The 15,633-nt window shown below is 45.2% G+C and overlaps 1 protein-coding gene across 5 annotated transcripts in view; it reads left to right on the forward strand.

The window, feature by feature from the left end:
- The window catches only part of rubcn (rubicon autophagy regulator), a 34,402-nt gene that overhangs the window by 7,956 nt on the left and 10,813 nt on the right, over positions 1 to 15,633 (forward strand). For 2 of the 5 annotated variants that reach the window (XM_063201752.1, XM_063201754.1), the window contains exons 5-12: positions 2,883 to 2,989; positions 4,095 to 4,299; positions 5,560 to 6,198; positions 8,915 to 9,004; positions 9,259 to 9,374; positions 11,600 to 11,795; positions 12,603 to 12,707; positions 13,299 to 13,373. In XM_063201752.1, the coding sequence (XP_063057822.1) occupies positions 2,883 to 2,989; positions 4,095 to 4,299; positions 5,560 to 6,198; positions 8,915 to 9,004; positions 9,259 to 9,374; positions 11,600 to 11,795; positions 12,603 to 12,707; positions 13,299 to 13,373 (1,533 nt within the window). The remainder of the gene's footprint in view (positions 1 to 2,882; positions 2,990 to 4,094; positions 4,300 to 5,559; positions 6,199 to 8,914; positions 9,005 to 9,258; positions 9,375 to 11,599; positions 11,796 to 12,602; positions 12,708 to 13,298; positions 13,374 to 15,633) is intronic. The other 3 variants (XM_063201755.1, XM_063201756.1, XM_063201753.1) reach the window with 2 other exon arrangements.

A 15,633-nucleotide genomic window follows, 5' to 3' on the forward strand; every position in this document is an offset into this window, starting at 1 on the left:
CCTGCAATCTGAGACTTATCGCCTGATAAACTCAGAGATCATCGCTCCACTTTCAAGACCTACCTTAAATTATGCAACCCATTTTCTGTTCTGATGTTGACACAGGGAATCACTGCTGTTTTAGTAGGTCCTGAGAGGAGAACTCTCATCATCTCTGATCTTGACCTTTTCCAAAACACCTACGAGCAGGTGTTATGCACATAGATACAGTATGTAGTGCTTGCTGCAATGCATGCTCTTGGCAAAACAACTGATGCAAGTGGCATTGACACATGCTCAATTGAAAGAGATTCATACTCTTCAGCAGATCTCCATGGAGTCTTTGGTGGGAAGCATACAAGTGGGCCCTTGCATATCACATCACAACTAGCCTGGCTATTATGATGACAAGATTTCATGCCATTTCCTCTGCTCATCCCCTTGAATCCATTCAAGTCCAAGTGTGTGGATATCAATGAGGCTCTGCATCTGCACAGTCCAGATGCATTGCAATTGTACAGTAACACCCAGTTCTATTTGGAAACCTCTTCAAGCAGAAGACACTTCAGAGTTTGCTCAGTTTCTTGTACAACACCTGTAAGAGCAAGTGGTTGTCGTCCAGTGGACTGGGCATGTTATCTGGCTGCCTTGATGAACCTTATCAAGTACTTCTTTGCATATGATCTCCTGAGTTATGCCCGCCTCTTGGCAGTCCATCTTGCTCAAATGAATGCTTTGGAACAAGATGATCCTATTACATGGGATGCTCTTGGGTAAGGGGATTTTGTTGCGGCAAAATCAAAGGTTCCCTTTACTCATTTGTTCACAGATCAGAACCTAGAGCATAAAGGAAAATGAAGGAACTTCATGGCGGCAAAGTAGGACTGAGTCAGGATGCCACTGCCCATGTCTTATCACCACAACACCACATCTTGCTCATATTGTGATGCACTATTTGGACAGCTTCCCTCAACCCAGCAAGTCTGTGCTAAATGAACACTACCAGCTTACGGGAGATGTTGCCATCAAGGGCAAAAGCTGTGAAGATGCAAAATTCAATTGAGCTCTACAGGGCTGGCAATCCATAAATGTCTTTCTCCATATCATAACTGATGAAGCTAGCCTCATGCATGCTGTTGAAAGACTACAGGTGAAATGCTGGTGTCCCTTCGAATGACTGAACCAGGAATAGTTCTAATTGTTGATGCTATGGCTGAAACTGGAGTTACATCTGATCATATCTTGAAGAGATATAGTGTATTTCCTTGAGCCTAAGTGCACCTGTTTAGGAGAAAAAAATGAAGCAGCAATGCTTAATGACCAGCACTCCTCAGTGCGGGCTGTTTACTATTCATGTTCATGATATTTTGTATAAATGAGTTGATATTACCATTACAGTACATGATCTTTTTTTTTACCTCAAAAAATGTTAGGTTGGAATATTAAGGTTGGAATGTTATAAATGGTTGCTTAAAATGGTTAAAAAAACAACAACAAAAAAAACTCAATGGGGCCTTTAACTTCACTATATGAAACACAGTTACTGTTGTTGTTCACACACAAATTACATAGCTGGTCAGCATCATCTTCCTGAGTGCACACAACCCCCTCTGGTTGGTTAATATTTAGTCTTTATTTGGAGAAGATCCTGGTATATTCATTTTCAATCGTGTTATTGACAAGTTTGACAACTCTTTGCCACTACCTAAAAATGAGTCATAACAACTTCTGATCACACTAGAACTGCCATAAATGGACTCAGGATCCTCAATAACCCCTAAATTGACACCATGTTTGTGAAAATAGGATCTTTATTGCTGCATTTATGGTTGCAATACGTATCCTGGCCAAGGTGAAAAGGCGCCCCCTGGAGGGGTAATACATTTGAAACCCATCATTTTCTCACAGTACTGACCCTAATAAAATTTAAATCTTTATTATGTATATGATGTGCATAGATCCAATGAGACAGATGCCGGTGGACAAAATAGCCTTTAAATCTCAAAATAGCCTTTAAATCTCAAAAATATGTCTAATAGCAACTTCTGATCAAAATGAAACTGTCATAAATGGACTCAGCATCATCAATAACCCTGAAATTGACACCAAGATTGTGAAAATGTGATCATTATTAGTAGAGATATGGGTTCGGTAGCTATACTGGCCAGGGCGAGAAAGCGCCCCCTAGAGGAGGGGTATAACGGGGTCAGAAAATTCGACACCCATCATTTTTCAGTAGTAGGACCCCAAACAAGGCAAATTATGCAAAAAAATCAATTTTAGCACAAAAATCCTACGGAAGCTGTTATTCAGACAATTCATATCACACTATAAGCTGTAGTCGCCAAGTTTCTAACATTTTTAAAATGATTATTTTTTATCCAGGTAACTTGCATCAGTTTTCCATAATCAGATTTTGAACCTGCACTTCGCAATTCACACTACACTGTAGTATTTGTAGATTCCTGTTCAGGTAAATTGTAAACAAATCTCCACCAAGTCCATGGGGTCACTGACGCCATAACATCTACACGCTGTGGCATCCTTTGCCTATAATATAACTTAAAAACATTTGACTATGTTCTGAGTTGACAACTCCACAAAACCTTTTGAGTTATCCTGCTGACAGACAAACAGACAAACAAACCAACGCGACTGAAAACATATCCTCCTTGGCGTAAAAATGTACTTAACCGTATATCAGTGCTCAGTGAACTTGCCCTTTCCTTTAACCAGACATATTATTTCGACACTTTGCGGGCCATTTGCACGTTTGTGTTGTTTGTGTGTGCCCCCACTCCCTACACTTTTTGAGGTGTGTCTGTGTCTGTGTCTGTGTCTGTGTCTGTGTCTGTGTCTGTGTCTGTGTCTGTGTCTGTGTCTGTGTCTGTGTCTGTGTGCAGATGAGGCGTTTGTGCTGAGCGAGCCCCACGTGGCGGCCATGTTCCAGTGCTTGGAGGCGGTGGATCAGAACGACCCGCGCCTACTGGCACTCATCGACACAGTCCGAGTAAGCGCCTCCTTGTCTGTGTTCATTCTGCACTATTACACTCCTTGGGAGTATGCCAAGAACCTTGCTAAGTAGTGATCCAGGCACCCTGAGGCAGTGGTAAACCATCTAATAGAAGAGCCTGGATTCTTTCTTTTCTAAATGACACTTGGGCCATCTATTAGCAGAATTACCACTTCATGCAGGTTGACTTCGCCAGGTTTATCACTTAACCATGTTCTTGGAATTTCTCCCCTGGAAAGTGTTGTTGCGAACTAGTTAGCAATTTAGTAGGTTGCTTATGGGAAACTGCATTGCAACCTACTAACTTGCTAACTTGGTTAGCAACAACGTTGTCGAGAGATATTCCCCTGGGCCAATTTTACCAAACCACTGTTCATTGTCTTTTGTCATGTGTCGTGTGCATTCATACTTTCTTGCTGTTATAATGCATGACCATGTCATGGTAATTTCAAATATGTAGTTTAGTTTGTCACATGATGTTACCACGTACTGTACATGTTGTACATATTTGCCTGTGCTCTTTGTTATTGCAATTCAATACTCCACATCGAGCTACTATTAGGTCATTCTGCTCTAAGTTTTAGTGTCTGTTTTCTTATCTTTCCAAGTGTGTCTTTTGCTAATAGTGATGATAACGTTCCTCTGGGATCAATAAAACATCGACTTTATCTATCCTCTAGTGTCACGAGTTCAATCAATTCTTGCGTTTCAGTGTTTGAGCTCATGTAACAACAACAGCATTATCCTTTTTTTCATCCTCTGTTCTCTCCTCTCCTCTCTGTTTACTCATCTCCTCTCTGTCCTCTCCTCTCTGTTTACTCCTCTCTGTTCTCTCGTCTCCTCTCCTGTCTGTTCTCTCATCTCTTTTCTGTTCTCATCTCGTCTTGTCTCGTCTCCTCTCTGTTCGTTCCTCTCCTCTCCTCTCTGTTCTTTCCTCTCCTCTCCTCTCCTCTCTGTTCTCGTTTCCTCTCCTCTCCTCTCTGTTCTCTCCTATCCTCTCTCGTCTCGTCTCGTCTCGTCTCGTCTCGTCTCGGCTCGTCTCGGCTCCTCTCCTCTCCTCTCCTCTCCTCTCCTCTCCTCTCCTTACTCCTCCTCTCCCCAGCTGTCTCACTTGAACGACTCCCCCTCGGTGGGTCTGCTGAAGAGCCAGAGCCTGTGTATGCTGCCGGGAGCTATGGGGAGCTGGAGGAGTTTCGAGGGGGGCCAGAACGGCCTCTCCCGCCGCATGACCACCTCCCAGTGCTCCCTCCTCAGGGAGACGGGGCCGGTGGGTGGGGCACCCATGGGACCGGCCGACAGCATATCAGGTTAGCAGACACGCTACTGTTTCACAGTATTCAGTATTCTCACATGTACACAGATAATCTCAGAGGAGTCTGAGAAGATTGTTACTCGTTCAAGTTGGAAGTTGGAAACATCCCAGTTTGGAATCTATTCTTATTTGGCGGATTATTGTTAGCACCGTGGACTATTGCATTTGTTATTAAACCACTACTGCAAACTGCAAGTTGCACACACAGAAGAATTCTGTGTGGATTCTCATTCAATGTTTTTAGCGTCCAGACTTCTTGAAGCTTGAAAAAAAAAAGAAAGAAACGTTTAGGTCCTCATCCGAAAACCTTGATCAGGGGTGCATTTCTCAAAAGAGAAGTTGTTAGCTTGTTAGAAACTTCGGTACTTGCCAATGGGAAAATGCATTGAAAACAACAAAGTAGCTAATGTAGTACGCAACTTTGGTTTCGAGAAATGCTCCCCAGTTGTGTAGTTGATGTAATCGGGAGCACTTGTAATTACTAAGTTACTAATACCTCATGGAAGTGGAGAGCGTAGTGATTTGGGTCCAAGCCTGCCGTCCAGTTTGTTTGCATTGCAGCTAAACTCTTTGGCATCTCTTGTGGGAGTAGGTGGCAAAGCATACCGCGGACGCCTCGAGCGGGGAGAATAGCTGGCTTTTGTGTGCAGAGCAGAAAACGCCAGCACCGCTCTGAATAGCCCACAATGAGTGCCCTCAATGCGTCCCCTTGTCTGTGTTGCACAGAAAGTGCACAGTGTCGGGTGGAAATTATGTGCATGTGCTTTTTGGTGTTCTCCCGACGTCAAGTGGTGGGTGGGCGGGTGGCTAGTAATAGGGCTTCTGGGAATAGGGAATGCTATCTATTTTAAAAGCGCCAAGGCTCACAGTGTGTACCCTTCTCCTTCACTTCTCCACTTCTACTTCTCGCTTTCTTTTGGTCTTCTCTTTCTCTTTCTCCTTCTCTGTCTCCTTCTCTGTCTCTCCCCCCTCTCTCTGTCTTTATATCTCGTTTGCGCTCTCTCTCTCTCTCTCTCTCTCTCTCTCTCTCTCTCTCTCTCTCTCTCTCTCTCTCTCTCTCTCTCTCTCTCTCTCTCTCTCTCTCTCTCTTTCTTCCCTTTCTCTCTCTTTCTTCCCTTTCTTTTCTTTGTCTCTTTCACTTTCTGTCTGCCATCTTTGTTGCTCTGGAACTTCTTATTCCTCTCACTTTCTCTTCCTCTTCTCTCTCTCTGTCTCTGTCTCTTTCTCTCTCTGTCTCTCTCTCTCTCTTCTCCAGGCGCTGCTCGTCGACAGACGGACGCTTCAGAGCGTGCCAGCGGTGCCCCGTGGGAGTGTGGTGGCAGCAGTGGCACCAGCGGAGAGCTAAACCATCACCATCATCAGGGGCAGGGACAGCAGGGGCAGCAGTCGCAGCTCCCCATGGTGGGGCAGCCCAGCTGCGTGCCTCGCATCTCGCTGACCGAGCCTCCCGGTACTGCAGCGGCCGCCACTTCCACCTCCACCTCCCCCGCCCCCTCTTCCACATCGGCTCTCCCTGGGGGGGAGCTCGGGGGCGGCCTTGGAGCAGGGGAGTCGCCCTCGTCCCAGGAGGCCTTGGAGGTGGACGACGGGCCGGAGTACCTGGCCATCGGGAACCTGGGGCAGCGCAGCCGCCGCCGCGACTCGCAGGGCTCCACACGGAGTGCCGAGCAGGCGGCCGAGGGGGGAGCCGGAGCCGACAAGGCCGGCGGACTACAGGCTGGGGGAGAGGGCCAAGGACATGGCGGCTCTGCTGTCTCTGGTGCCGCCGCTGCAGGTGCTGCGCAGCAAAGACGATGCTCCTTCTCCGAGGGTCAGAGGGGACCGGGACGGGGTCACAGCAGGGGTCACGTGCGGTCACTCTCCGACACGGGCGTCACGCAGAAGAGGAGGCTTGGTGAGTGGACGCTTTGTTGGGGGGCGGGTGGCTCAGTGTGTTGAAGAAGGAATGGGATGGCTTTCCATGCATGGTTTGGATGCAGTTCAAGTCTGTTGGTTGTGCATGTGTGAATCTACAGTATGTGCTTTACCAGACTCTGTTTACGTATGAGACCTTCAGATTTTCCACTTGATTGATTAATTGATTAATAAATAAATGTTTGAGGCTTGGAAGTTGGAAGCATCCCAGTTTGGAATCCTCTCCAGTTTGGGGCTCTTATTACTAGACAGATTAACATGAGCACCCGGCGTGCACTATTGCATTTGTTACTAAACTATTAGCCTGCTCTGCAAACAAGTTGGAACACGGTCAACGAATGCATAAGAGCTGACAGGAGTTTTGTTAGGGTTTAGCATTTGCTTCTTAGACAAGTCTCTGTTAAGGTCAAGAATTGAGCAACCACTGAGAGGTTTTATCTGCTTCTGACTTGGACAAGTTACTCTTAATGAATTAAGTTCATCGATTAATTGTTGACATCCCCAGTCTTAACTCTTTAGTATTCAGGGGTAACAATTTCTTTTGCACTTTCTTTTGTCTCTTCTCTTGTCTTTTTCTCGTCCTCTCTCTCTTTTTCTCTTCCTCCCCTCCTGCTGTCCGTGTCCTCTCTGGATTAGAAGGGGGACACAGGAAAATCACCATAATAATAGAGGACCCTGTGGCAGGTCTGCTGTGCTCTAGAACAGCACTTCAATACTCCTCAATACATCCCCCCTGTGCTTGTGTCATATCCTACCATATCATACTGTATATTGCAATCTCACATTGCATTGTATCTCGCCCTCGCCCTCTCTCTTTATCTCTCTCTCTCTCTCTCTCTCTCTCTCTCTCTCTCTCTCTCTCTCTCTCTCTCTCTCTCTCTCTCTCTCTCTCTCTCTCTCTCTCTCTCTCTCTCTCTCTCTCTCTCCTCTCAACATGATATGCCCTCATTACATGTGCAGTATATTTGTGAATGCAGTTTTCACGTTTATGATTGCCTTGTGTGTTTGTGTATAATTAATTTCATTTTTTTTAAGACTATTCGACATTCTTTAGCTACACGTGCCATGAATTGACTGAAATGGCCTGGAAAAAATCCAAAAGACTAAGACTGTTTTGTGCTCAAACCCTTTTAGAAAAAAAAAACAAGTGATGTATTCCAAACGGGTCCTTTGGGAAACCTGGGTGTGTACAGCTCTAATAAGCATGCTTGTTACCAGGCAGGTTGCCAGGGCAGCTTGAATTAAAGTTCTGTATTCCGCCGCCCCCATACCATGAATTTCACATATCTCATGGTCATTACTCTACACTGTTGGTCACAAGGCTGCTGCTTTGCCTTATCAGATTTTCCAGAAACTATTTCACAAACATATTGAATCGCTTAGCTTTGACAAAATGCATGAAATATGGTGATTAGAAATATTTTGAATGGAGGATGAGTGAGGTGTTGATATTAAACTGCCCAAAATAATTTTTGGGTGTGACTTGAACAAGCAGTGTCTTGCAACAGGCCTCAAAGATATACAGTGGTGCTCATATGTTTACATACCCCAGCAGAATAAACGCTTTCTCTGCGATTTCTCACAAAATATGAAGGATTACACAAAACCTTTTTTTTCACTCATGGCTAGTGACTGGCTTAAGATATTTATTAGCAATATTCTGTGTTTACTCTTTCAAAAGCATGATCACAACCCAAACTACCCAAATGACCCTGTTCAAAAGTTTACATACCCTAGTTTCTGATGCTGAATATGGCCCTGTTTAACATCAGGGACCGCTCTAAATTGTTTGTGGTAGTTGTGGATAAGGCTCTTAATGTTCTCAGATGACAAAACAGCACATTCTTCCTGGCAGAATGGTTGTTTCCTATAATATTTTTGGGTGTCTTGCTGGAACCTCACATTTGAGGTTCCCCCTGAATGGCTCAATGATGTTGAGATCAGGAGAGTGAGACGGTCGCTCAAAAACTTCATTTTATTCTTTCTGAAGCTAGTGACGGGTTGATTTGGCTTTCTGTGTTGTAAACATATGAGCACAACTGTAAGTCCCTCAAACATCAAGACTATACCAACCACGCTGCCGTGCTGATTACTTACAGTAGTTAAAATTTTTATAACTTTACTGCTGTTACACTTGCTCCATATTTCACAAACGGCAACATTTTAGACTGTTGTTACTACATTGAGTTGTGTTACAGTCACATTGGGCTTTGTCACAGGCATGTCAATTGGGTCACACGTGTTTTGTGGTACTGTGTGCAGGGCTCCAGGAAGGAGATGTTGCTTCTTTCTGATTAGATAGAGAAGCAAGGCGAGGGCGAGAGCTTCCCCACACTTAAAAGAAGCAGTCAGGTTTTGGCCCCAATGGAGCAAGCTGCTTGGGTTTTAAACAAAACAATCTTTCCTGTACATGATCAGCACATTCCAGCATGTCTTCACTTCTCCTCACGATTTTATTCATTTTATTTTTTTGATCTTTCGTTTAAAACAAAGGTAATCATCTCATCGGTCAAGTTTGCAACACATTCAGTTCCATCCCTGTTGTTTTTTGTATTATTTGTGCATGTGTATTCCATTTCGATGTTGTCCCACCATTCCAAGTAGTCGTCAATGAATTGATGGAAGAATGATTGTGTGTGTGTGTGCGTGCATTTACTCCTGTGCGTATGTGTGTGTGTGCATGTGTGTGATTTCAGAGTCTACTGTTGATGATGGGAAGAACTATGACCCCTTCTCCCCCCTCAGCAGTGACCGCAGCACTCCCAGCTCGCTCTACATGGAGTCCAGTAAGTTCTCTGGGTGTGCCTATTGGCGTGCGTGCGTGCGTGTGCGTCCGTGTGCGTGCGTGCGCGTGCTTGTGCGTGTGTGATTTATTCATCAAAAACTTTAATGGGCATATGGTATTACATTCAAGTGGGTGCTTGTTTTTTTTCATTCAAAAGTAACAATATATAGAACTAAGTGTGTCTGTGTCTGTGTGTCTGTGTCTGTGTGTGTATCTGTGTGTGTCATCCATGTGTGTGTACTCTGTGATGTACAGATGGCTCCCAGTACAGCAGCGTCCCTGATGGCATGTTCCGGAAGCCGTCGGAGGGCCAGAGCCTCATCAGCTACCTCTCGGAGCAGGACTTCGGCAGCTGCGCTGACTTGGAGAAGGTCAGCGAGTGGCACACTCAGTACATCAACTCATACACCCCTTACATCAAGCATATTAGTTGTTGCCTTCAGGCAGGAGGTTCAAGGCTGCCTTCATTCCAGACAAATAGAGCCTGCGGATCATTTACATTTATACCCTCTAGTACATCCCTGTTAAGTACTGACTGTAATAACCCATTGCACTTGGTCTCTGAATAACTGCACTTTACCATTGAACTGTATGTAAGAATATGAGGGGTTTTTGTTCTATGTCTTTTGTCCTGGGACGGGCGGTGTCTGTGGGCATGTCCGTGTTTGCGTTTGGCTGCATTTTGCTCATTTGGCAGAGATTGATTCACTGTTGTAGGGAGAGACAGTTGGTGACCCTTAAGAAAGGGCACATGATTTTAAATGTACAGCACACCCATAATAAAATGTAACAATGAATTGGTATGATAAAGATATTACGGATGGTTGCTCAAGTTGAACTTTCCATTGGCATTTTCAACAGAACCACAAACAATCCTGAACCTGCTGTCAACTCATTTACTCAGGTCAAGAGACACAATGCTACAGCTATCAGTGATGCGCGGGTCGACGAAAAAACAAGACACACCCGACCGCTTTTTTCCCTAGTCCGCCCGCTTGCCCTGCCCGCAAGAAATATTCATGAAAAATATTGACCCGGCCCGCTTCCCGACCCGCCTTTGAAAATAGTAGCCGTGCGTCTTTATGAACACCCTAGCGTCATTGGCAAAGCACAATCACGTCAATAAAGGTCTCAGCATGGTTCACTTCCGAGGGGTCTGGATACACTTCACATCACAGAAAATGCTGAGCTGCAGGTATAAGTTCGCTTAAATGGTTGATAGGGAACAGGTAGGCTATGAAAACACCCATAGACTACAACACTTTGTCTTCTTTTCGTTTGAGGCTACTCCTCTGCTGTCCTTTTCCTGAACTGAAATTGGTTTCGCTTTTTCCTATCCCGAAGTTGAGGGACAGGGTGCCAAGGCCACCCCCTCCTTCACCAGAGACCAAGCGGTTAATTTGGGAGTTTGGGAAAGATAATCGCGTCACATGTGTGTGCACAAACCACAAACGCAACCTGCGCCGCCTGGTGCCACTATAGGCAACGCTTGTCTTTCTAGCGCAAATTATCATTTAGCGCACACAAAGCGTGAACTTTCGTAATCTTAGATGACTGCAATGTAAAGATCCATACATGATCACGTAGGCTGCAGAGCCCTTCTCAACTGATTGACAGTTGCACTCACGATGCTATAACGCGACATTCCCTGTCCAACAAAAAGTAGCCTAGTCTTTGTTGAATAGGCTAGATAACATTTTCTCACAAATTATTATTTTCTAATAGAGCATTTCGATCATAATATGTTTGTCTGTTACCCAGACTACCAAGTTTGCTCTTCATACAATGCTATTTTATTATTTAGGCTATTTATTAGCCTATTTATTTATTTTAAGTGGCGAGGGCATTGTTCTTCCACTGTAGGCTAAATTACTCAAATGAGCACTGCATTCAAAGGGAATAGGCTAATAATTTGGACATTGTAGGCTATAGGCTATAGTAGCCTATTCTATTTCGACAATGTAGGCATAGCCACTCGAATCCCTACCTGTGGAGGAAATTAATCTGTAGGTTGGTGAGCAGACGGAGCCAGCCGTCAAGTGGATTGCCTCGTAGTCATGGTACGACACAGGAAATGAAAACAAACTCTGTAAGCAACACATGAGTGCGAAACCATTACAATTGTATAAGAAAATATGTAGGCTATATCCATCACTGCACTGTTTAGAGAGCACCCTCTGTGTTCTTCAAAATGCACTCAATGGTTGCACCTGCTGCACCAGTTGCGCGCAGAAGATATTCGGCCGACGCAGGAGCCTCATTAAGTCTCCTGCAGAGCGCGTGGCACCATCGTAGTTATTCAGCCATATAAACTTTGATCTATTTAGCAAAACATGTCCCTGTCTGCTAAAGTAAACTATAGCCTATTGGCTAGCCTATAACCTACTTTAAAATTCGGCATCATTTCAAAGGTCCTGACCGACCGCACCCGACCCGAATTTCATTAAAAATAATATTTCATAACCCGTGCCTGCGGTCGACCGCAGTTAACTGCAAGCGCCCGCTGCTTTCGGGTCAGCCCGCGCATCACTGTCAGCTATCTTATCAGACCCTGTCTGAAACCCACTTAAATCGACCATGTCTCCCATTTCTGCAGGAGAACGCCCACTTCAGCATATCTGAGTCCCTGATCGCGGCCATCGAGCTGATGAAGTGCAACATGCGCTGGCAGCAGGAGGCCGATGAGGAGGGCGACAGCGACAGCGAGATCCAACAGCTGAAGCAGAAAATCCGCCTGCGCAGGCAGGCAATACGGCGCAGCCGCCACCAGCCCAACTGCCCCTCCAGCAATGGTAACCACCTCAACCCAAAGTCTGCACACAAAAGGCTCAACAGGTTGATGTGTGCCCATCCATACAGGCAGGGCATGGCAGCACCTAGTAGACAGTCAAGTCATGTGCTATTTACCATTGAAACACATTCAATTAAGTTAATGCCTCACCCAATCAGTCAATCAATACTGCGATTTTCATACAACTACTTATAAATCCAACCCTTATGTAGCTTCATCCGTGTATGATTTAGAGTCCTGTGCATACAGGTCATGCAGAGTAACAGCTCATTGAAACTCTGGACTGTGACCCGTAGCGTTTCTCTTTTAAAGCAGCTGCTTCACATAACTTGGTTAGCAGTTTTCACACTAGTTCCAACTTTTCACACCCCACTAACATGCCAGCACCTCACCCTTAGAGCCTCCATGCTGAGGTGCTGAGCCCTGGAGGAGCATAAAGTGAGGAGCTCTTGAGGTTCAGGGTTGCAATAACAAGTGTGAGATGTGTGTCAGTTCTGTTCTGGAGTGTGGTTCTCGACTACATCGTTGCCAACTGGTTAGCAACGATGCATTCGAGAAACAGGACCCAAATCTGTAGGGGAAATGGTGTTAAGTTTTTGAGTGTGTTAAAAGTTTTACCATCAGGATTAGGGTTGGTGTCAGCCTAGGTATGTACTGTGTAAATGAGTATTAATTATTCCAAGTAGTAAGTAAGTATTGCTGCGTTAGCTGTAGATGACTGTGTTATTGAAAGTAGTGAAACTTTTAGTGTTAACCCCCAGTAGAATGAAAGCATAACCTTTTAACCCCTGCACCTCTTGATCTCCAGCATTCCATTCCACAGACAGCGGCGGGTCCCGGCGGAGCTCCCAGGATTCCGTTCACCTGTCGGACTCCGGCTCTGCAGGGGAGGTGGAAGAGTGTGAGCTTAGAGGTAAAACAGGAAGTCTGTGTGCGTGTGTGCGTCTTTGGGATTGTGTGATGTGTGTATCTATTCTGCTGGTGATGGTGTTTTTTGTTGTTGCTGTTGTCACTGATATTAATTGCCATCCCACTCCAATCATGCTTTCATCAATCATCATTCACATGCCTGCATCGCTCCTGAGCAGCCAGCCATCATAAGTGTCTACAGTACAGGTCACGGGCCGTGATTCAGTTCTGATTTCAACACCGAGCACAATGCTGTGGGATGCTCCATCGCTTTATGTAGCGTGCTGTGGTGCCCCCTGTCAGTAGCAGGGCTGCTGTTGTACAATGTCCACCCTGGTCCACAACACCAGGTGCTGAGTTCTGTTTGTGCTTGCTTGTCAGTATTGCAACAACATTGGCCTTTGACTGTGCACACAGTCACAGGTCAGTCTGACACCGGGTCAGTGTGTTAACGTGGATGTGAGGGGGGTCAAACCCCAAGAACAGTCAATAGTGGTGTCACTGCATGCATCTGTGTGCCGCGTGTGCACAGTGTTTCCCGGGATGTCTGTGTGTCTGTGTGTGAGTCGCCCTGAGTCCAGTCTCTGTCTCTTAGATGGCTGTGGGGGTGAGTCGCTGATGGTGGTTTCTCAGAGTGGCCTATCGCTGTCGCTCGCTTCCCTCTTCTCAGGTATTGGCTGGGGAGTGGAGGGGAGTGGGGTTGGAGGGGTCGGGGCTGAGCATGGGGTTTTAGAGCAGTCTCTGAGGTTGCATGCGAACAAAATCTCGATCAGATTACCGTCCAATTATTCCATTCGCTCTGAGTCCGATCCTATGAGTTGAACATATACCAGTACATACAAATGCCTCCTGTAATTGGAGTAAATGGAATGGCGAGACGTAAATCTGATATTGGTTCGCATGTAACAACAAAAACACTCGGCAGAAGCGACTCTTGCACTGATTCCATTACCTGAACGTCTTGTCCGGGTCTGGTGCAGAGTCTCTCTGGTAGTCTGCAGCTCTCGGCAGTAGTTAGCCGCTTGCAAAAATCACAATTCTGCATGAGTGATGGAGGAGGGCAACAAAAACACCAGCGTGTCAGTGTTGGTGTGAAGAGATTATTCAGTAACTCATGACTCATGAAGCATGTTTTGATGTTGTTCTTTGTTTTCCTCTGAAACCCTGCTATGTCAGCATTTCAGATTTCCTCTTTCATTCACACCATTAGAACAATGGCAAAATTCCAGATAAGTTGGAGTAGGAATCTTCTGCCAGCCTGCTCTTGCTAGTTAGAAAGAAGACTTGCTTCTCCTGTATCACAACCTCTTTACAAAGTCAGGCGGGGGGTTGGGTATTTTTCCAAGGTCATTTCCCTATTCTTCCATCCCCATCTCTCTCGCTCCCAGTCTCTCTCACTGTCCAATTTGAATAATAAAGGTGTACAAGCCCCCAAAATTTCCTTTTATAAAAGATAGAAAGTCAGATATTGGTAGGCGTCTGTTTGTTGCCCTACTTCATCACCATAGTTGGAGCTGACCTTAGGCCAGACACAATAGGCTCTTTTCCACTGCCGGTTTTCTGGTAGGCCTACATCTCAACAAAGCGCGACTCGGCCGCCACTTTTTGCTTTTCAATTGGGCACGACACAACTCAACCCTAAAGCAAGAAGTGGCGGCCACGTCACGCTTTGTTGGGCTATAGGCCTACCAGACAACTGGTGGTGGAAAAGAGACAAAGTGAGCTGCTTGCACCTCCACTGCCTGAGCCTACACACAAGACGCATCATACTGTTAAATGTATATTGTATCAAATTTTCCACATTGTGTATGAACAGTATGTGTGTGCAAGCATGTGAGCGTGTCTGTGCATGGCTCAAGTTTTTCTAGGCTCTTTTCAAGGAATTGGCAGCTTGCCGTAATTCTTAGTAGTATTTACAGCGCTGTTTCTTGTGCTTTCCTTTTTTCACCATAATTAGCGCCTCTCTTCTTGATTAGTAGCTGAGCTCTGCACTGTTAGATGTCCTTGATGTGTCTGTCTCTGCTCCTCCTATCGGTAGTGAATCCCGCCTCAGTAGATGGTCAGATATCATGCTGCGGTCATCTCTGTTTTCACAGCTCTCTCCTCTCCCACAGCCCTCAGAAATTCCACCGGAGCATTACAGATTACTCAGCGAGCTCTTAGGCATGACGTGCTAGCCCTACAAATCCACTGTTTGCAAATACGCCTTGTCTTACGCTGCTGTTTGGAAGTTTCCGCAAGGCTGCTGCGGCTGCTGCGGCTGCTGCGGCTGCTTGTTTGTTTACCCAGTCTGCACATCCCCAAATCGGCAAGATTGCTGAATGTTTGTTTCTTTTTTTGTCATCTAGTGGAAGAAGCTTGTGATTGATAATTAAAATGGTGATCTAAATTCCAAAACGGGAAATGCATTGTTGTATAGGCTAATTCTTGAGTAAATGAAGCATAATAATGGCCAAGAGGTCTATAATTGACTGACAAAAGAGGTCTGGACTCTGTGAAAACACCTGGACTAACCAGGAACTGTCAAAGAAACAGGAAAATTTTTGACCATCCAGTCTTTTCCAGAGTTTGAAGACGTTAGTTGCTAAGGTTTTGTCAGCCAACTAAGATTATTTTATGGTTGTTTGTAATGAAATGAAACCATCAAATGTTCTGTTTCCCATTTTGGAACCATCACCACTTCCTGAATCCATTTCTGTTGCACTGTTTAAAATCAGCTTCCCCATCTAACCCATTGCAATGCTTACCATTACCAGAGGTGGATATTGAGCTTTTAGAAAGTGGAGTCATGCTCTGTATTCTATTTAAGTATTTAATTCTTGCTCTCATTTTAATTAAAGCAGTCTATTATGGGTAGCCAGAATATTCTGAGTAGTGTAAACAATGGGACAAATACTTTCTAAAGCTTTGGTGTCCACCTCTGACCTGTG

Source organism: Engraulis encrasicolus, chromosome 6 (genome assembly GCF_034702125.1).
Source record: "Engraulis encrasicolus isolate BLACKSEA-1 chromosome 6, IST_EnEncr_1.0, whole genome shotgun sequence".
In the NCBI taxonomy this organism is placed as follows: domain Eukaryota; kingdom Metazoa; phylum Chordata; class Actinopteri; order Clupeiformes; family Engraulidae; genus Engraulis; species Engraulis encrasicolus.